The sequence below is a fragment of the Danio rerio genome, chromosome 24, assembly GCF_052040795.2.
Source record: "Danio rerio strain M-AB ecotype USA chromosome 24, GRCz13ab, whole genome shotgun sequence".
Taxonomy (NCBI): domain Eukaryota; kingdom Metazoa; phylum Chordata; class Actinopteri; order Cypriniformes; family Danionidae; genus Danio; species Danio rerio.
In genome coordinates this window covers 27,185,986-27,207,810 of record NC_141044.1, presented here as the reverse complement: position 1 = coordinate 27,207,810, position 21,825 = coordinate 27,185,986, and the positions used below count along the sequence as shown (strand labels likewise).

General features: G+C 34.7%; 1 protein-coding gene across 3 annotated transcripts in view; it reads right to left on the bottom strand.

Annotated features, from left to right (window-relative positions):
- The window catches only part of chodl (chondrolectin), a 54,657-nt gene that overhangs the window by 2,535 nt on the left and 30,297 nt on the right, over positions 1-21,825 (bottom strand). For 2 of the 3 annotated variants that reach the window (XM_087308615.1, XM_087308614.1), the window contains 5 exons: positions 8,413-8,749; positions 6,296-6,453; positions 6,149-6,199; positions 5,977-6,063; positions 3,987-4,083 (listed from right to left, as the gene is read on the bottom strand). In XM_087308615.1, the coding sequence (XP_087164741.1) occupies positions 3,987-4,083; positions 5,977-6,063; positions 6,149-6,199; positions 6,296-6,453; positions 8,413-8,642 (623 nt within the window). In that variant the 5' untranslated portion in view covers positions 8,643-8,749. 3 annotated transcript variants of the gene reach the window in all.

Below are 21,825 nucleotides of genomic sequence, written 5' to 3'. Positions count from 1 at the left end.
ACTGTCAGTCAAACGCAGATTCGCCAGGTCTTGAAATGCTTCTGAAATGACAAATGTTTTGAATCACCTTACTCACATGACCTGGGTGGTTTGGATCATGCTTCGGTGCAGTGGTTCAAAACATTTGTGTCAAAATGACAGTTTCATATCAGCCATCCCTATACTTGTCTTGCCCACCGTGTTTTTGAACTTTGCATTGCTTATTGTTTTGTTGTTTTGCCACCTGTCCCGACCATTCACCTGCTTTACTAATTATGCTTTGGATTGCCTGCATGCTCCAGTTTGCTCCTGTTTTGCCCATTTCTGTCTGACTATTCTGTTTAATAAAGCTGTACGTGGATCCTGTCCCAGACTTTTTACAATATAAAAAATTTCCCATATCCAAAGATTTTGTTATACACATACGAATTAAATATTTTAGGAAGCTAATCCATAAAGATCTTTTAACATAGCGGCAGAAATAAATATTTCCTAATTCCGCCACTTCAGTCTATGCTTCAGACTTTCATAATTAGTTGTTTAACATGTCAAGTCTTCTATCCCCATACTGCATATATATAAACACGACAGGACATTTAAAAGTATTTGCAAAGAGCAGGCGAAGCAAAGCAGCTGTTACATGTCTCGCCTCCTGCTTTCACGCTCCAAGACGTCATTCAATCTCAAGAACAAGTGGCAAACATTGTAAAACACAGAAGCATCATCTGGTAAAGAGTTAAGACGTTTATCTAGAATATTTGAACGCGCTCCAGGAAGCCTTTTACGGAATAGAGCGCATCAGTCATTGGCAGTGATTAAATGCATTGTCTGAGGATCCCCGTCTGCCCCAGTGATCGGAAATATGTTAAAAAGACATCACTCTGAGGAGCGCAGGCCGTATAAACATCATAAATTACACAAATAAGACACTATATAATGTCTTGCCAAAGCACGGGCCGAGGGTTAAAGAAAGATGAACTGTGCGTTTGGTGCACTGTGTTACTTCAGCAGTTCTGTAAAGCCATTCACTGCTGATCTGGATCAATCCCCCTTGGATTCTGTCTTTAATGCATGTGACATAATTAATGGTGCTCCGATCAGGATTTTCCGGGCCAGATCATTGATTACTGGAAGCAATATATTGGTCAATACTGATTTTTTTAAATCATACAACATGATTAATCAGCAATTTTTCTAACATGAATACTTTTATTCTGGAAAGATGAATTGACTTTATCAGAAGTGAGAGTGCATAAGTGTTGTCATGATGGTGTAATATCAATATACCTTAGAGAAATATTAACACTTTACCATTGGAAATATTGCGACAGCAATATTTTTGTGATAGTTGTTTCACTTGCCCTGCCAAAATTTTTCTTTGGCACAGCAAAAAAACTGTTTAACTATATTATTCTTAATGAATTAAACAAGAAAAAATGTACTGAAAACTGGATTACCCTAAAATGTTTCTAGTGTTACCTCATCATATTTGTTAATAAATAAATTAAAGAGCTTAATTAATTATTTGAGCCCTCTAATTTCCATTAAAGGAATAGTACACCGAAAAAAGCTAAGATTATATCATAATTTACTCATCTTCAAGCCATCCTCAGTGTATATAACTTTCTTCTATCAGATAAATTTTATTGAGGCTCTTCCATTCTGTATAAACGTCTTGGGTAGAGTAAAAATATTTTCGAAGCATCCCAAAGCACACAAATCCATGATAAAAACTAACATTTTTGTTAATTATAAACTCAAATCACTGACTTCCAGTGGCTGCTGATTGCATGCTCTAGACCAGAGGTTCCCAAACTTTTTAGCTCGTGACCCCCAAAATAACGATGCCAGTGACTTGCGACCCCCACATTTCTTGTAGGTGGTTATAAATATACAAATGTTGAGCACACAACAATAGGCCTAGTATATAAACACAAGCATATTGATAAAACAAAAAAGTGCAACAGTCTAATATCATAAAATTTTTATAGTAATTTATTAACTTATTTAATTTAATATTAACCTCACCTAAAGAGAGCGCAAGGTTTTCAGCCTAAGAATAGAAATCTATTCTTGGTTTGATTTTGGAGAGCGCCATTCAGAGATCATCCTTAATGTTCTGTTGTGGCCTGTATAGTTATTTTTAATGTATTTAATTGCCATAAAGGTGTCAGAAATTTTAACCTAGTGCTATAAAATGCAGATGACGCTATTGCTGTGTTTTTAATCTAATGTAAACACACCAATCCTAAGAAAAAAAAATTAAAAGGTTGATGATGAAAGGCATGTTATTGTTTTTTTATGTAAGTATTAACTATTTTTATCTTCTGTGGGTTATAAATAAATTTGGTAATTCTAATAGTTTAATAAAATTTATTTGACTAGTGAAAATCACCAAGGGATCCCCTGTCATTGTCACGTGACCCACCAGGGGGTCCCGACCCCCACTTTGGGAGTCACTGCTCTAGACTATGACGTATGAGGTAAGACACATACGTAGCAGAAGTTCCAAGAATAGGTGCACCTCACAGGATCCATTTACGCCACAGTTTGTTTACCACAGATGACAATGAACAAGAAAGTAGTAGTTGGTTTGGCATTACCGTACAACTTTATACAACATATTACTCTTAAACTGTTGCATTCCTGTGAGATGCATCTACTCCCGGAGCTTCCGTTATGAATGTTTCTTACATTATAAACTGAATCAAAGATCAGCCATGAAGTTGTTGAGAATGCACATTCAGCAGCCACAGGAAGTCAAAGATTTGAGTTTCTAATGTCTGTTTTTGTTATAAAAACACATTGATCCATTTAAGATGTGTGTTAATCCCCTGTTTGTGTATGGGTTAGTTTTATGACTGTATTATGTGCGCTTTTAGAAGCTTAAAAAAAAGGGCCCCTAACACCATTACACACCATGGAAAAGCCAAGATAAAATTAAAACAATTCCAACTGATCATCTAACAGAAAAAAAGGATGTAGGATGGCTTGAGAGTGAAGTTTATGAGTTTAATTTCATTTTTGGGTGAACTATTCCTTTAATGGCATTCAGAGGACTGTAAAAATGAATTGAGCTAGTAATTCATTAATAAATAGTAAAAATGAAATTATGGCGAGTAACCTAGGAACATTTTAGGGTAATCCCCATAATTTACTCACCCTTAACCCATATTCTGTCTATATTTTATATCTAGATATAATTTGGATTTTAGTGTGAACTAATTCTTTACCACAATTCAGTAACATCTTCGTTTGGGAACACTATTAACTACTTGCTTATTTGCAGAATATTAATAGACTATTGGCAGTTCATTAGTATTGATTTAATACCTTATTTCACATGACCATATTTCAGATCTCTTAATCGTACTTTACGTCTAAACTTAACAGTACCAAACTATTATAAGCAGCAAATTAAAATTTGTTTATTTATAAAAATATTATAAAGCAGCAAATTAAATTTGTTTATTTGAGTCTAAAGCCACAGATAATAGGTAGTTAATAGTGTGAATTCATCCCCCAAACTAAATGTTGTGAAGCACTGTGTGAAGAAACTGTTGTTTTCTCTAATTTATTGAAAATTAATATTAAAAATGCAATTTAATACACTGGAACCATTTAGGGTATAATGGCTTGCCAATTTTTCTTTAATAGTGACCAATAGCTTATCGATCAGAACACCAATAGACATGAGGCGGCCCCTTCAAACATACCAAACGCAAGCTATAATAAGTGTGTTGATGGTGATTAGCACGGGTTAAGCTGTTTTGCCGGGCACAGTTATAAACAGCTGAATCTAATTAATCACGGTAAACCATGAGGGTAACGGTGTCAGATCTAGAAAACCTGATTAATCAAGATGCGAAGGCTGTTAGTGTCTAAAGCTGCTGGTGAGACTCCGGCATCCTGATGTGCCGCAGTGTTTGGATGATACTGTGCATAACAGGGCAGCACATTAGCATTAGTCTGACAGCATTTACAGTGATTTGATCTTAATGGCTCACCTCTTGCTCAACATCTGGAAACAGCACGTCCCTGAAGCCACCAGGATCAGCAAGAGGAGAGGGATGGTAGGGATAATCACGTAGATTAGCAGCATACCTGTGAAAGAAACAGATACATTTTGACTTTCGTAAGCTTATAGGCATTTGTTTTGAGTTGGAGGAATATTCTGGATTCAGTGCAAATAAAAGCAGATGAACAGTATTTAGCGTTTATTGTTGACTGTTCATTTATAATTATTATTATGATTAGAAGTTGTATTAGTAGTATTATTGATTATTATTATTAGTAGTAGTATTGTTAATTTATTTTCAGTCAGCCATTGCCTTTTTAGTAAAACAAGAAAAATTTAGATTTACTACTGATGACATTACGTCCAAATTACCAGCAAAATCCATTTAGATCCTTTATTTTACATTTGTTTATTCATACATTCAATCATTCATTTTTCTTCGGCTTAGACCCTTCAATTAAGATAATTAACATATAATTAAATCTATTTATCTTCATATTTTTATTATAATTACATATATACTTTTATATTAATATTAATTCATATTTATATTAAATATTAAATTCTAATATAAAAAAATTGCCTTTCTTAACCAAAAATATTTTAACTTGTGGAAGTAAAAAGAAAGTCGTACAGAAATTCTGTAAAAATTGGAAAAAAAGAATAGAAAAGTTTACCTTTATCAAAATAAAAAATAAATTTTTGCTTCAGTTTTAGGTCTGGAAAAAATATGTATAATTATTAAAATATTAAATTATAAAAATATTATTAATTAAGACTCGCGTTCTCAAGGCTTGATGTATTTGATGAACAAAAAATATACGTATAAATGACAAAAGAAATCTATTTAAAATAACACAATATACGCAATATTATATTTAAAAATATTATTTATTGCTATGATTCAAAGCTGAATTTTATCAGTATTACTCCAGTCTTTAGAAATGCTTGTTTTACTGTCAAAAAGAAAATCCCCAAGATATAAAAATAACCACATTTATAAATACAGTACTGAGCATATAAGAGTACACCCCTCACAAATCTCTCATTTAAATTAAGATTTTCCATAGGATGCTTTACAATATTATATTTGTGCATATACAGTACATTAGTTTAAAAAATAGCAAAAATCAAGAGAAACAAAAAGATATATATAACATTTTGTTGAATTTTTTAATTATTTATTTAATTGTATTATCTTTCCATTTCTAAAGATGTTTTGTGACTAAAATATTATTTTAATAAATATACAGTTGAGGTCAGAATTATTAGCCCCACTTAGATTTTTTTGGGGGATTTTTTTTTTTCCAAATGAATTTTCACAGTATGTCTGATAATATTTTTTCTTCTGGAGAAAGTCTTATTTGTTTTAATTTAGATAGAATAAAAGCAGTTTTTAATTTTTTTTTATTATTTTAGGGACTAAAGTATTAAGCAATTTTTTTCCGATAATCTACAGAACAATCCATCGTTATACAATAACTTGCCTAATTACCCTAACCTGCCTAGTTAACCTAATTAACCTAGTTAAGCCTTTAAATGTCACTTTAAGCTGTATAGAAGTGTCTTAAAATATATCTAGTCAAATATTATTTACTGTTATCAAGGCAAAGATAAAATAAATCAGTCATTAGAAACGAGTTTTTATTAAAACTATTATGTTCAGAATGTGTTGAAAAAGTCTTCTCTCCGTTAAACAGAAAATAGGGGAAAACAATTTACAGGGGGCTAATAATTTAGAGGGGGCTAATAATTCTGACTTCAACTGTATACGTTTAATAAATCTGTTATGTTTGAATGCACCAATATATATTACCCTTATTCACTGAGAAATGGATAAAAATATTAATTTTCAAAATGGGGTGTACTCAATTATGCTGAGCACTGTATGTTTATATATATGACACACCTTTTATCAGTAATTCTTTACTTGTACTGAACCCCAAATATTCCTTTAAGAATTATAAATGTAATGTTACTTGAAGGCCCGGCTATTATAAGTCGAGGGCTCTCATCCTCATCAGTGGGTGGTGTTCTCCTGTCCTCTTTATCTTCAGTGGAAAGATCTGGAAAAATTGACAGATTAGTGTCAACAACACATCTGTCACTCTTCAAGTCAAACGATGACTGCTTTGGCGCCTGGCTGCTTACCAACATCATGCCCTCCAGGCCTATCACTCTGCACTTTAACCAGATGACTTTCTGCACAGAACAACACAATAATCACTGTAAGCTAAAACCACAATCACAGTGTAAATCTGGGTAATCGGGTCAGTTTTTACAGTAATATTACAGTACCTGGTTCATACTTGCAGATGAAATTGTGCTTCATATTGCACCTGTCGTCGTTCCACTGGTAGAGATACGGTCCTCCAGGCCCGGCCAGAGCTGTAGGCTGGTGATACATAACCACACACGCTTCTCCTCCGCAGGATGGTTCATCAGCATACCAGTTTCTGAAAAACAGCAGTCCTAATTTTTAGTCACTGGCAGCCAAATACGTAACCTGATGCACACTACTGGTTTAGGATCAGTATTTTTTTCATGGTTTTAATAAAAGCATTTTTTGTTTACAATATCTTCATATAATTGATCAAAAATACAACAAAAAATTAGATTTCATCATGTTATTTAAATCTGATTTTATTAGCATTCTCCAGTCTTCAGTGTCTTTTAAAAAATCAGATTAAATTAGAATAAAAGTAGTATAAAATGCTCAATCAGGATTACTATTATCAGTGTTAAAAACTCTTAGGTCGCTCCATAAATATATATTAGGGATCCTTTAATCAGGATTTTTGGGGCCGATATCCGAGTACCGATATATTGATTTATTTTTAACGAGTACCGATTCCTCGTCATGGGGATCGGCCGATACATAAGTACCGATTCTAATGAAGGTTTATATAACTTTGACATTGCATAAAGCACATTTTGAAGTTTGGATGCATAAGAAGTTAAAATGCATCTTCCTCTGCTTGTAAACCCATAAACTAACTATTGGTGATACTGATTTCTGCATCCCTCATTTATATATATATATATATATATATATATATATATATATATATATATATATATATATATATATATATATATATATATTAGTGGTAGGCCATTATCTGCGTTAACGTGCTGCGTTAACGCGAGACTCTTTATCGATATCGATAAAAAAAATCACTGTTAATCTATTCTCAAAGTTGGGTTGGGAAATGGGTCTATTCTACGCAAGCTTTGGTGATTTTCACCTTGATATTTTAGCGCGGATGTATACCTGACCGGTGAGCCGTCTGACAAAAATGTAAAGAAAGAAAACTTCCGCGTTTTGTGATGTGTGTGTGTGTGTGTGTGTGTGTGTGTGTGTGTGTGTGTGTGTGTGTGTGTGTGTGTGTGTGTGTGTGTGTGTGTGTGTGTGTGTGTGTGTGTGCGTGCATTCGTGCGTGCGTGGTCCTTTACTGACAGCTGCATGTGTGGATCTTGAAGGAAAATATTGCGAAAAGTCCTACGACGGTGTTTACTGAACGCGTCGTTTACTTCAATAATACTACTAATAATGTATACTCCACATGTCTTAATTCCATTTTTGTTTAGATCAGTTTTGACTTTAGTCAGATTAGGGTGATCAAAAATCGCTGTTTTCAGCTTATGTAGGCCTACAGTTCAATATTTATGTTTAATTGAATAAACAGTTAGTAAACACAAGTACATCTTATTGTACATAATTTATTTTCATCAACAATTATCATATTAGAACAGTTTCTCAAGCAATTTGTGATGCATTTTGGAAACAGGAGATGAGTCCCTGATCTAATGCGCTACCTGGCTTGAGAAACCTGTTCTCAAAGACTTATTATTTGGGTAGCACACATATTCTGAATGTCTTCAGCAGAACTCAAATGAGCCATTTTAATCTAGATTAATTCCGAGATAATCTATGCCCACCTATAATATTTATATATATATATTCTTTTTCTTGTCATATATCATATAAACATAAATAGACATTTCCATGGATTAAATATATTTAAATGTTGAATATTTGATTTATTATATAAAGGTCTGTAGTACTTTTTACCCAGATTTTAAATGGAAAATAGTAATTTAGTCTTTTCAGAAAATATAAGACTGATTATTAATGACTGTTAATAGTTGAAAATAATAATAATAAAACAGCAAATCAGCATATTATAATATTACAATTATAAATATTTCTGAAGAATCATGTGACACTGAAACTAGAGAAATTAAGCTGAAAATTCAGTTTTGAATCACAGCATTAAATAAATGTTACACTGCATTCAATAAGAAAACAGTTATAAAATAAAATTGTAATAACATAGGCTTCTCTTCAAAACAAAAGAAAAAATGTTCTGATCTTAATCTTTAGACTGGCAGTATGAAACTCCTCATCTCACCTGAACAGCGAGACACTTCCATCAGTCCACCTGTACAGATTGGGACAGGAGGCGAAGGCGCCGGGCTCCTGTGCATTATCACCCTCCTCACGGGTCAGGCCGATCCAGAAGTCTCCGTCTGTAATGCTGGCAGGACCAGTCGAGGAGGAGACGCTGAGCTCTCGCAGAAGGTGTTCAATGTGCTTCTGCTCGGCTGTGTTCTCAATGCTCAGCAGCGAACCGCCGTCCATTTCACATGCCTGCAGAGCCTCCCAGAACGCAACACGACTCGACACGTCTTTGAAGTAAGCAATCTTATAGCACGGGTGTTCAGGGTTGCCCTGACACACTGTCTGACCTGGAGAGACAAAATTCACATGGTAATTTTACCCATTTTATTGTTCTGTGTTCTGATTGACTGACGGATGTTTACATAAATAAATAGTGATATATTTATACAGCGTCACCTTGGAATTATAAGGTTCTATCTGCGTTCTGAATGATTTTGAGATGTTGAGCTTCAAAGTTTTTGCATTCCATATAGCAATTTGTTTTTTAAATTAAAAATCTTAAAATGTAAACAACTTATAAAAAACATCCCATAATGTAAATAAGTTGTCATTTAATAAGAATATTTCAATAAATCAGTTTTGACAAAAATGTCAGATAGAACCTTATAATTCTAAGGTGACGACAGACAGACTAGATAGATAAATGAAGGATGGATAGATGGATGGATAGAAAACATACAGATACAATCAAATTTATTAATATTCTTGATCTATCTGTATGAAATAATATATATAATGAAATATACATTATTTAGGAAGGTTATTCAAATTTGCCCTACAATTGTTACAATAAAATGGTGTTGATCAATCGATTGTCGATTGATATACAGTATGCATATGTGTATTTATTCTGTTGGACAGACGGATAAAAGTATATATTTGACTATGTATGAGTGTGTGTGTATATCCTATTAGACTGACAGACTGATTTGGATTTTTAAAGGAAGCTCATTTAAAATTTTGAAAGAGGCTAAGAGGAGGAAATAAATTGAATTATTATTCAAAAGAAATCATAAACAAAGCATTTCTATAATAGAAAACACTTAAGATGCACTGATGGGCCCAACGAAGAGAACTGTGATTAATACACAGACTGTTAAAAGTCTAATAATAACATTAGCTCTCTGCCCGGGAGGTACTTTAAATAATTGCTTGGTCCAGATCTGCTATATCATCAATTTAAGCCCAGTAATGGGCTGGGTTTAACTGGGGGAAGACTGGACTCAGCATTTTCTCAACCAGCTTCCTTAGCTTTCTTCCTCAATTCCTGTATGTTTTATAGTGCCATCCTCCTTCCAGAAGGGAATATTCCGGCAATTCCGCTATCCAAAACTGCCACTTTGTATTAAACTTCAATAAACCCTGATCTCATCATAAAAAACTGCTCGCACTATTTCCCTCGATGCATCTATTCAGTTTACACACATATCTGTATTTTTTCCTGTTCACTTGATTGTCTCTCCCATAGTTATGCAGCATTCACGCTTCATCATCAAGAGAGATGCATGATCATCAGGACAAATGAAGAGTTCAGATGCAAAAACTTCAAAGTGCAATCTGAAATTTTCTTCTGAAATTAGCATTTTCCCATGTTCCCAAAGTGTTTGCATGTTCAGTTTTTTCACTTGTATGGAAAAGAATAGGTTATTTTCATGGCATGTTTCTGCATCTGAACTCTTTAAATCATCTTTGGGTAGGAGAAAAATAAGTTGAAATAAGAATTTTTACAATGTTTAAGAGAAATATTTCAATAAATAAGGTAGTTGATGTGCTTTATGTTTTGCAGTCTTAAATAAAAACAGAGAGTTTGTTCAATGTACAGCAGTTATTTGCATTTTTTTATTATACAAATCTGACATTTTTATTAAACGATTTTATCAAAGTTCCTGAAAGCAAATACAACATATTCATAATTTTGATGATGACTCCTGGTGTCTTAGTGCCCCCATGGGTCTAAAGGGACAGTCTACAGTTCATTTACATTTTCCTCATGCTTTTACAAACCTGTATTTTTTGGAACACAAAGTAATATATAATATAATATAATATAATATAATATAATAATATAATGATATATACTATACCAAACGAAATACCAAATAAAGTCATTGAGGTAAAACTAGTTTTAAATTCGCACATTCAGTGACATACTGTTTACCATGGTACTTTGAATATTCGGGATGAAATCACATGTAAATATGACTTCAAAAGATGACAACATTAGCACTGTTTAATTGACTGTATTTTGATAGTCATTGACTGCTAATATGATTTGGCTATTGAGAATTTGCAAAGAATAATTTTCTGAAATTAAATTATAAAGGAGAATGTACGAATATGTGAATATAAAACCAATTTTAGGTTACCTCAATAATGAAGCCTCGTTAACGTTTCCATTAACTTAGAATTACTTTTTTCACACTGTCAAAGTTTAAGGGGGCAGAGAATCTAATTCTTACCAACCTCATCTCAGCCATGACTCAAATATGGATAAATTGTACAAAAATATGTTTTTAAGCTAACTATCCCTTTAAACTTAAACACATAAGAGAGTCAAACGCCTCACTTTTACCTCAGATTATTTTAACACAATAATTTTATCCTAAGATATCACAAATGAGTGATACCAAATGGCTTTAAACCAAATATATAAACACTTACCGCTCACAACTCTCGCGCCACGGCTGCACGAGACCAGAAAAGTCAAAGCACAAAGGATCCTGAGTGTCGCGCGCATCCTCGTGTTTCCCTTGAGTCGAGGATGGAGTGAACTTCACACAGACTTGCTCCAGTCAAGCGATTTTTAAAAACATTTATTGGCAAAGTCTCTTCTTCATAGTGTTCAAAGACATGGTTTCCAACGAGCTGGGCTTACACTTCACAAAAACGCCTCTGAAATGCGGAGAGAGAGAGAGTGACACGCGCGTCCACTCGCGAGCGCGCCGCTGCTTCTGCACTTCAGGGATGTTGGGCGCGCGCGTCTGGTTGGCCAAAGCTGCAGGTAATCGACCAGGGCGCAGATGTTCATCACATTCATTATTAAGCGCAACACCAGTTATCCAAATACACGGTGGAGAATGAGACAGGTCACACAGACATGGGTTTAAAATATAAAAGTGATTTAGGCATCATTGTGTCAATGGTTGAGGTAAAAACACCCTTGAATATTATCCATCCAATTCAGAAAACCAAGAGACACGGATTTAATATTATGTATGTGATGTCAAGACGCAGAGGTGAATTTAAATTGATGAAAACTGTCTTTGGGAATTGTTAGTGTTGCAGTGTAAAGATGGATAGATTTACGTTAGTTTTGCCCACATTTTAGTGCCTTAATCATTTTGATTATTTCATTTATTTGCTTACAGGTCTAACCAAGGCAAACTCAGTGGAAACCCTTCCAAGTATTAATTGGGTGCTCTGAATAGGTCCTGATTTAAGGTTTAATCTGCTTCTGTGTGCAACGTTTTCACAACAATGTTTTTGTAAAAAAGAAATAATAATAATAATAAATATAAAAAAATTATACATAATTGCATAAATTCAAACATTTAGGTAACACTTTACTTTCAACAGACATTTAACTCCTTAAACAGACATTTAACTGACTTAAAGAAACTTTGCCAGTACATGGCAACTTACCCTAACCCTAACCGCCTACTTATAATCTAATGAGAATTAGTAGGCATGTAGACGCAACGTAACTTAAATTTAACAAATGGACCATCAAAATAAATGTGACCACATTATCATATCAGCAATATGGGCACATCTACTTTTCAGTGATTCTGGATCACCCTGTTGTTTTGTGTTAAAGACTACCTGAATCTGATTGTATTTTATTGTGCTTATTGCACAGATATTTCGTAAAAATAATAATAAAACATGCATGTGACCATAAAAAGCCTGCAATTAAAAATTAGTAACAAAAAAAATTAATGTGGGTTGAAAGCAGAATAATAAAATAAATGGAATTGGATAAAATTCATATAAGTTCAAACCTGCTATGATTCCATAATCTAAGTTAAATACATTACAGGGGTTTCATCCAAAAATTACTAATTACAGTTATTAAGGTGGGCGACGCTGTGGCGCAGTAGGTCATGCTGTCGCCTCACAGCAAGAAGGTCGCTGGTTCAAGCCTTCGCTGTATCAGTTGCTGTTTCTTTGTGGAGTTTGCATGTTCTCCCCACGTTCATGTGGGTTTCCTTCGGGTGCTCTAATTTCCCCCACAATCCAAAGACATGCGGTACAGGTGATTTGGGTAGGCTAAATTGTCCGTAGTGTATGAGTGTGTATGGATGTAGTTTGTGAAGTGCCTAAAGGGATAGTTCACCCCAAAAATTGAAAACTTAAGTTATCATTTACCCACCCTTGACTTGTTCCAAACCAGTCTGATTATATTTTTTATTTATTACATTGTTATTTGGTGACATGGTAGCACAGTGGGTAGCACGATCGCCTCACAGCAAGAAGGTCACTGGTTCGAGCCTCGGCTGGGTCAGCTAGCATTTCAGTGTGGAGTTTGCATGTTCTACCTTTGTTGGTGTGGGTTTCCTCTGGGTGCTCAGGTTTCCCCCACAAGTCCAAAGACATGTGGTACAGGTGAATTGGGTTGGCTAAATTGTCCGTAGTGTATGTATGTGTGCGAATGAGTGTGTATGGATGTTTCCCAGTGATGGGTTGCAGCTGGAGGGGCATCCGCTGCGTAAAACATATGCTGGATAAGTTGGTTCATTCACCTGTGGCGATCCCAGTTTAATGAAGGGACTAAGCTGAAAATAAAATAAAAGAATGAATATTGTCACTTTCTGTGTGCAGAAGATATTTTGAAGAAACCAGTAATCTGTATAATATGACATCCATATAGGAAAAACAAAAATTGTCATTGAAGTCAACAGTTACTAGTTTCCAACATTCTTTAATATATCTTCTTTTGTGTTAAAAAAGGAAAAAAATGGAACCTGATTTGGAACAAGTTAAGTGTCAATAAATGATGAAAGAATTAAACATTTTAGCTGAACTATTTTACTAAGGCTAAGGCTATTAATATCTAAAGCTACTTTTAACTCTTAACCAAGGCTATTTCAAGCCAGTTTTGCTTTTCTAGTTGTTAAATGCGGAGACACATTTAATATGTAGAAAACAAAATTTCGAACCAACAGATGTACCCTATTTGCTGTCAGCCAAAATCATCATCATCTCAGTTACCCGGCGTCTGTCTTAAAAGTTGTTTTCCTCCTAGGATCACATGGTTTCCCTGTCTGCCACTTCATGGTTCTGATCCATGAGCTGAATATCTGAGGGAGGGTTTTCATATTGTCCTCAAACACGTTTCTCTGTATGATCACTAATTATGTTGTCAAAGCGAGACGTCAGCTCTGTGCATGAATTGATCTGTTCATCCTGCCGCATGGAGCCTTGCCGATCTGAAGGCTGTTAACTGAGCTGTAATATGCATCGACGCAAAAATGCTATTACTTAATTTGCTGTTCCCTATCGATTACTTATTTCCCACTGAAAATGCCATTCTGCTCTTTGAGTGTTCGATAACGACACCGAGATATTCTGTGACACATTATCAATAAAAAGGCAGCTGCGTTATTACAGGGACCCTTATCAAGCGGAGGTATTAAGGAGATCTGGCAGGAAGCAGAAGAGAAAAGAAATGTCAGGCAATCACGAAAAACGAGGAAGCTGAGTGCACTACCGGCCAGCTTGCAGAAAGAGCGTCTTAACTGGGCCAGAGGAATGGGGTAGTGCTGATTTTGCAAGCCTGGACAATGGGCTCAGACTGCAAGCTCTGCCAGAACATCGCATAACTCTCGGCTGCCTCTCGCTGTTTCTCTCCCTCTCTGTCTTGTCCTCTTTTCAGATCGAGCATCCAAGTTACACTGCGTTCATTCTATCAGTGTGCTTAATTGCCCAGAAGTAATCAGCGGCATCAGGTTTAGGGCATGGACGCTTCACATTAAAGGAATGAACTACAAAAGGAGGAGGATCCAGAGGGCTCTAATGTTATTGCTTTTTGTGTTGACAGATGCTGGTACCTTTTTTTAAGAGATTGGCTTTAAGGTATTCATGTTTTTTTGTGACAGTTTTATCACTTAGAGGCTTGGGTTTGAGACACTTGCAAAATTTTAGGGGTTGGAACACAATAGAACACTTGAGCTGTTTATTTGTTCCACCTTTGATGCCCTGACCTATGAAGTTTGACCCATGAACATATTTCCTCATTAGCATTGACTATTACAGTCAAAAGTATTCTCACTTTTACTCTCAAAGCCCATTTCAAAAAAGTTAAGATCTGGTAGCACAAGCCTGATCAAGAATAACTATTTTACATATTGAGAGAAAAGTGGCTAATTTGTACTAATTCATTTGTGATTTTTAAAAGGTGCTATGCCACCAAACCCCACCCCTAATCCTACACCTCACTGGGGGATGAGCAAACAGTTCTAAACTGGGGTGCGTTTCCTAAACAGTGACATAACTCATGGCTGAACTATCCTAGTATGATGCATCATTTGGGAAAAGAACAATGTAGTGATTGTATGTAGTGTTTTTCCCAAATTCGTAGTTTCTTTGTCACAGATCCATCATTTGAACCATGTTACTTATAACTTAAAACATCCATAATGACGCTCTAAATAGGGTGGAGTAACAACTTTTTTAGAAAAAAAAATGTGTTTTGTACAAATTATATTGTTTAACACACAGGCATGAAAAAACAGGCATTAAAAAAATATTAGTTTTGGTAAAAACATGCACTCCTTTTCCAGATTAATTTAAATATATGTAAACAGCACATATAGGGGCAATGTTTCCTTTACAAATATTACTGAGAATATAACATGGTCTATTCTAAAACATAAAAAACAAAAAGCTAACACGTATTCTAATCTCATATTTATATCATCACTTTAATGGTTTTAATTTATATAGGTATAGGAAATAAAAAAATAATTAATTTTAGAAGTCTATTTAAGTAATCTAGTAGTCAACTTTGACACGTTCAAACCACTGCAGAAATGTTCTAGCATAGGCTCAATAAAGTTCATATTCATTTCTTAATGAATAGCTTAAACTATTATAAATTAAAACCATTAATGTAACCTATATATTTTTGTTTTCATGCTATTTGACCTATAGCATTCATCATGATCCACGGCTGTGTTCAAAATGTCATAAATGATTTCAAAGTGCACTACAAAGGGAACGCAATTGTCAATATGAAGATCGCTAAAACTGAACAGTAAAAATACTTTGTAAAGAAATTTACGTAAGAGAGATGTTTTTAATGTTTATTTTTTTTCATCATTCTGAGTTTAAATATTGCACGCTAGTAAGGAATAGGGCAAAGGGGAATAACTGGGAATAGAACACAGTCAGGACCTATGTTTCTAACTACAGCTCTAAAGGTGTCACTGCAAACAGACATGTATGTGGCGCAGTTTGCGAATGTTCGTTGAAACGATGGATTTGGAAAACAATGGACAGAACTTGCAACCTTAGTTGCCTAACAATGGTTCTTGGAAACATACCCCTGTACGAGTGAAATAAATATCCATGTCCTCATTGGTTCTCAATGTTAGGTTCTCTCCTTTTCTCTCTTTATCTGCTGCCCCTTCGGTCAATAATTAGGAAGTATGGTTTGTCATTCCATTATTATGATAGTCAGATCTATGTGCTGCTTTGGGAAAATGACTCCGTCAACTCAACCCTTGATTGTCTTAGTGAAATAAAAGCTTGGATTGCATTAAATCTTTTAAGTTTTAATATAAACAAAACATAACTGTAATGTTTTTTTAGATACCATTGGGACTGCTCTATTCAATTTGGGCTCGTTAGCTCAGTATATTAAGCCTACAAACACAATTTTAGAGGTGAAATTTGACTCGGACTTTAAATTTGACAATTAGATTAGAGCTGTATTTAAACTAGCTTTTTTTAAATAAGACAACTAGCAAAAATAAAGCAATAAATACCAAAACAACAGTTTGAGACTGTAATCCATGCTTTTATGACCACTCAGTTTGATTACTGTAATGCATTGTATTTGGGGAGTTGCAGTTCAGCTATAGCCTGTTTTTAAATGGTGCAAAATGCTGCAGCATGCCTATTGACTGCTACCTGCAAATATGACTGCATTTCCCCCATGTTAGCTTCACTTCATTGGTTGCCAGTTCATTGTAGAATAGAGTTTAGCATTCTTTTATTTGAATTTGAACCCCATCTTATATCTCTGAGCTAATACCCCTAAAGCTGATACACCCCTATAGGCCCACTCGTTCTCTCAGGTCAGCTGATCAGCTTCTCTAGAGTGTGCAAAAACAAAGCGTAAGCTTAGAGGGGATCATGCTTTCGCTGTGGTACTGTAAGTCCTAAACTATGTTTAGGGCAGATTTGCTGCTGCCCATTAGACAGACCTCTTCCGTATTCTCATTTGAATCAGCTCTTAAAACAATTTTTATTTTTTATTTTTTGGCAATTGACACCTAATCTTAATAACTGGGTATTTTAATTTTTGTGCTTTTTTAGGTGGTTTAGCAAAATTTTATCTTGTATTTTATGCATTTATATAAACTATTATGCTTATTTTGTTGTATATTTTCTGTACAGCACATTGCCTCACTTCTGTGTTTGTAAAGTGCTCTATAAATCAAGTTTGACTTGAATATGAATTAGTAACTAAATAAAAAGGTACAAAATTGCTGTAAGACATTTACCATCTGGAACTATCGGAAAACTAACAAGCAGCAGAGTGCTTCAATAGCACACTTGCACTGTTCATTCGTGCCACCTTTGATGACCTAACCTATGAACTTTGACCTCAGGAACATATTTTCTTATTAGCATGTGTTTTTATTGTCAGCAGCACAACCTAGTTAAATACAACATGTCAATAGATGGGATTTTAAAACTAAAAGCGCATTTGGTACTCATGAGGATGATCTAAAAATAAAACCCAAATGCTTCATTTTAATTGAATTAATAATCCATATGAGTGGATTATTTCTGTGGAATCATACAATGTAGATTGCTTTTAGTGTCTTAAAACGAAAATCCATTGATGACTTTCACCTTTCCCTCCAAATTCCCCTAACGAAGGTCTCTAAGGACTGCATGAGCTGTGAAATATGGTATAAAGAGTATAGACATGCTAACTCCTTTTTTCTTTTTTTAAATATTTCCCAAATGATGTTTAACAGACACAGTATTTCCTATAATATTTTTTCTTCTGGGGAAAGCCTTATTTGTTTTATTTCGGCTAAAATAAAAGCAGTTTTGAATTTTTTAAAACCATTTTAAGGTCATTATTATTAATCCCCTTAAGCAATATTTTTTCAAATGTCTAAAGAACAAACCACTGTTATACAATATTTGGCCAACAGTAATTACCCAAACTGGCCTAGTTAGTCTGATTAACCTAGTTAATTCTTTAAATGTCACTTTAAGCTGAATACTATCTTGAAAAATATCTAGTAAAATATAATTTGCAAAGATAAAAGAAATCTGTTATTAGAAATGAGTTATTAAAGCTATTATGTTTAGAAATTTGTTAAAAAAAATTTTTTTTTAAATATTGGGGGGAAAAATTACAATCCTAATGTTGCCTTAGTCTCACATCGCCAACCATAGACTTCAATCTGAGTCCATTTGGTTCTCATGAAATTGACCTAAAATAAAACCCAAACGCTTAATATTAGTTGAATTAATAATCCATGTGAGTGGATTATTTCTGTGGAATCATAAAATGTAGATTGCCTCCGTGTCTTAAAATGAAAATCCATTGATGACTATCACCTTTCCCTCCATTGGAGGTCTCTAAAGAAGACATGAGCTGTGAAAAATGGCATGAAGAGAGTAGTCATGACTAACCCCACCACGGATGTGTGATGAGCCCCCCTCAAGCCTTCTGGGTAAATGAGAAGGAGCTCTTTGCTGATTGGGTTAAAGTCTATGGTTTGGCCATGTGAGATTAAGGGAACATTAAGAGTCTCTGTGTTCAGATCTATATGCACGTCCTTCCGTCTCGAATGACTCCCATATGCTACCCAACCAATAATTGACCCGTATCATTTTTTCCATAATTCACTTCTGGGATATTGTAAGTGTGAGTTTGGCTTGCCTTGCCGTAAGTATTAGTGCTCTATTATGAACGTTTCACATGAGTTGATTGGGATTGATCAGTGGTCCATACCACTGCACAAGCCAATTAATGGCTGTCTCCCAGCAAGCGCCTGGTTGGCCGACTTGCAATAGATGTAAATGCAATTGATTGACTGTAAGAGTTGGTCTAAGTGATTTGGCCTGTAAATCGGGCAAAGTCTTTCACATCTGTCACACAAAACCGCTTCAGTTCTTTCATCTTCTTGGGTGTTTGTGTGCAAATTGAGGAGAGCAACAGAGTAGGAAGGGTTTGAGAAAAGTGGAAGTGTGGGTAAAATCAGTACTTTTTTTTTTACAAGCAAATCTCTTTACGGCCCTCCTGAGACACGAATGGACCGGGCTGCAATCTCATTCTGCTTTCCCTCATCACTTAAAGAGGTCATTGACTGCCCCAACAGCCTTGCTGTCCCAAAAAGCATTGGCTCTGAGGGCTGACATCAGCTGGTGACTGGATGCTTGTACTAGAATTAATGTAATCAGTAATTACTGTATGAGCCGGGGGGTGGAGGTTGGGGAATGCTTTGGCAGATCAGAAATGCCGATATAAAAAGACAATGCATGTTAACATGTTTATGCATCACTGTTCAAATATCTTTTATGAGCTCTGATTTATTACAAATTAATTTATGTACAAATAAATTTAAAATTCATTGTCTACCAAAAACATCAAAATTTATTTTTAGCATCATTATTTAAGCTTTCACGTGATCCTTCTGAAATTATATGTGAATATATTGTGTTATTTAATATCGTTGTTTTGGAAACATGTCTTATTATCAATGATACAGTATGTAATGTTTTATAAATGTTGTTTGTGAAAACTGTGATTCATTTTAACTGATAAAAACAGAGTTTTAAGTTTAAAAAACAGAATTTATTTTTGAAATATTTTATTTTAAAAAATATTTGTTGTCACTTTTTAAGGTGTACAAACATTACTTTATTATTTCTAATAAAACAATGTACAAAAACTACATAGACATAAAAAACAATACAAACAATATAAAATAAAAATCGAACTGCTTAATAATAACTAATTCAATGTTAATATAAAATAGTTATTAATGTTTCTCGCTTTTTCATTCATTCATTTTCTTTCGGCTTAGTCCCTTTATTATCACCAGAGCGGAATAAACCACCAATTTATCCAGCAGGTTTTTTGACGCAGCGGATGCCCTTCCAGCCGCAACCCATCTCTGGGAAACATCCACACACACTCATTTACACACACTTATACACTACGGACAATTTAGCTTACCCAATTCACCTGTACCACATGTCTGTGGACTGTGGGGGAAACCGGAGCACACGAAGGAAACCCACGCGAACGCAGGGAGAACATGCAAACTCCACACAGAAACGCCAACTGATCCAGCTCGAACCAGAGACCTTCTGGCTGTGAGGCGACAGCACTACCTACTGCGTCACGGCAGCGCACTGTTTCTCGCTTTCATTTAGTTTAACTAACTTTTAATTTAAAGTAACTAAATATGACTGTAACAAAAACTGGGAACTAGAACTACATACTATAATTGAGGTCTGGATTGAGTTATGTGTAAGATGTCTTAAGGAACTAATAGTCAGTTATAGAAAGAATTTGATTGTAAAGTAAAAATGAGGTACTTAAATAAAAGGACCAGCTGTTGCTTTGTGTTGGAGAAAATGTGGGGTTTAATAGAACTCATACCCACATTTTTTTGGGACTGCCCTAATATTCAAGAATTTTGGAAAGATGTTAATAAAGAAATTTATATTAGATGTATGAATATCCCTCAATCTAAATGTGTGCTTATTGGGAGCATTGTCCAAAGAAATGTTTCACGAAGAAACAAGATTTGTACTACGCATATTATTACTGGTTGCAAAAAATATATAACATTACTTTGGATGGAAGAAGGTTCTCCAAAGGTGGCTCAGTAAATTCAGAGGCTTAAACAGGTTTATGCAATAGAAAAAAGACTGCATGCCCACAAATGAAGATGTATATTTTTCTGAAGAGGTAGAAAGGTATTACAAAATATTCAAATATGTACATTTAGAGGTTAATTATGCTATCAACAATGTAATCTGAGGTAACTACAATGTAACTTGATGTACAAATGTATCCCCTAAAATTATTCATGATGGCAGTCCTTTGTATTTATTTATTTTGTATTATTTTTCTTATTTTATTTTTTAAATTATTTTATTCTTTTTTATTTATTTATTCTCCCATCTGTAAGTGGGTTTAATTGTTGGGGAAGATAAAAAAAATTATTAAAAAATCTTAAATAAAAAGTTTCCGAGCTAAAAAATGTAATAAACAGACACAGACAACACGATTACTGACACTTTAAATTTAACCTGAAAACATAGAGGATGTGTGATGTGCCACTTTTGATGCCCTGACCTATGATCTTTGACCCCATGAATGTATTTCTTCATTAGCATGTTCTCTTTCAAGCTGGTTAAAAATAGTGTGTCCTAGGGTTATTAGGGTACATTTACACTATGATGTACTTAGTTTTGCAGTTTTGTAAAGTAGACAAAAGATGCAGGGTCATACAGACCCATAAAAAATGACCAAAAAATATGTCTGACTAGTAGGTTTTGGTTGTTCCCACACAAAACAACAACAAAAAAGTAAATATAACAATAAAAACTCATTAAACTCCTTAATACCCTAATACAACAATAGCCACAAAGTAAAACTGCAGTTCGGAGAGATTGTGGATACAGTTTTCCTTCTGTTTTGTTTCCTAAATTAACTGAGAAATTGGGGGGGGGGAGCTACAGTAAAGTAGCAGGGGCGAATGACTTGTGTTAGGACTAAGAACAGGGGTGTATTTTCCCCTAAATTGCCCTATTTCCGCAAATGGACTCTTATTGATTCTAAGAATGCATCCCCTCAAAACAGATAATCTGTTACTGCCATTTGCCTCTTCTAGTCACCACTTAAGTGTAATTACCCAGAAGTCAATATAGCTCAGGCTGCTGCCGCACGGTTAACCTCTGAGTCACCAGTCACAAGCGTCCAGCTCACATGTCCTTTTGGCCTGGCAGAATGACAGGGTTCGGAGGGTTTAATTAAACGATTGTCTTGTCAATTAATAAAGATGTTGTTGTGCGTAATGAGCTCAAGGCATCTTCAAGACAGGCTTTGGTCAGTGGTAGAATTGAGGCTGCATTAATGCTGCTATATAGTTGCAAT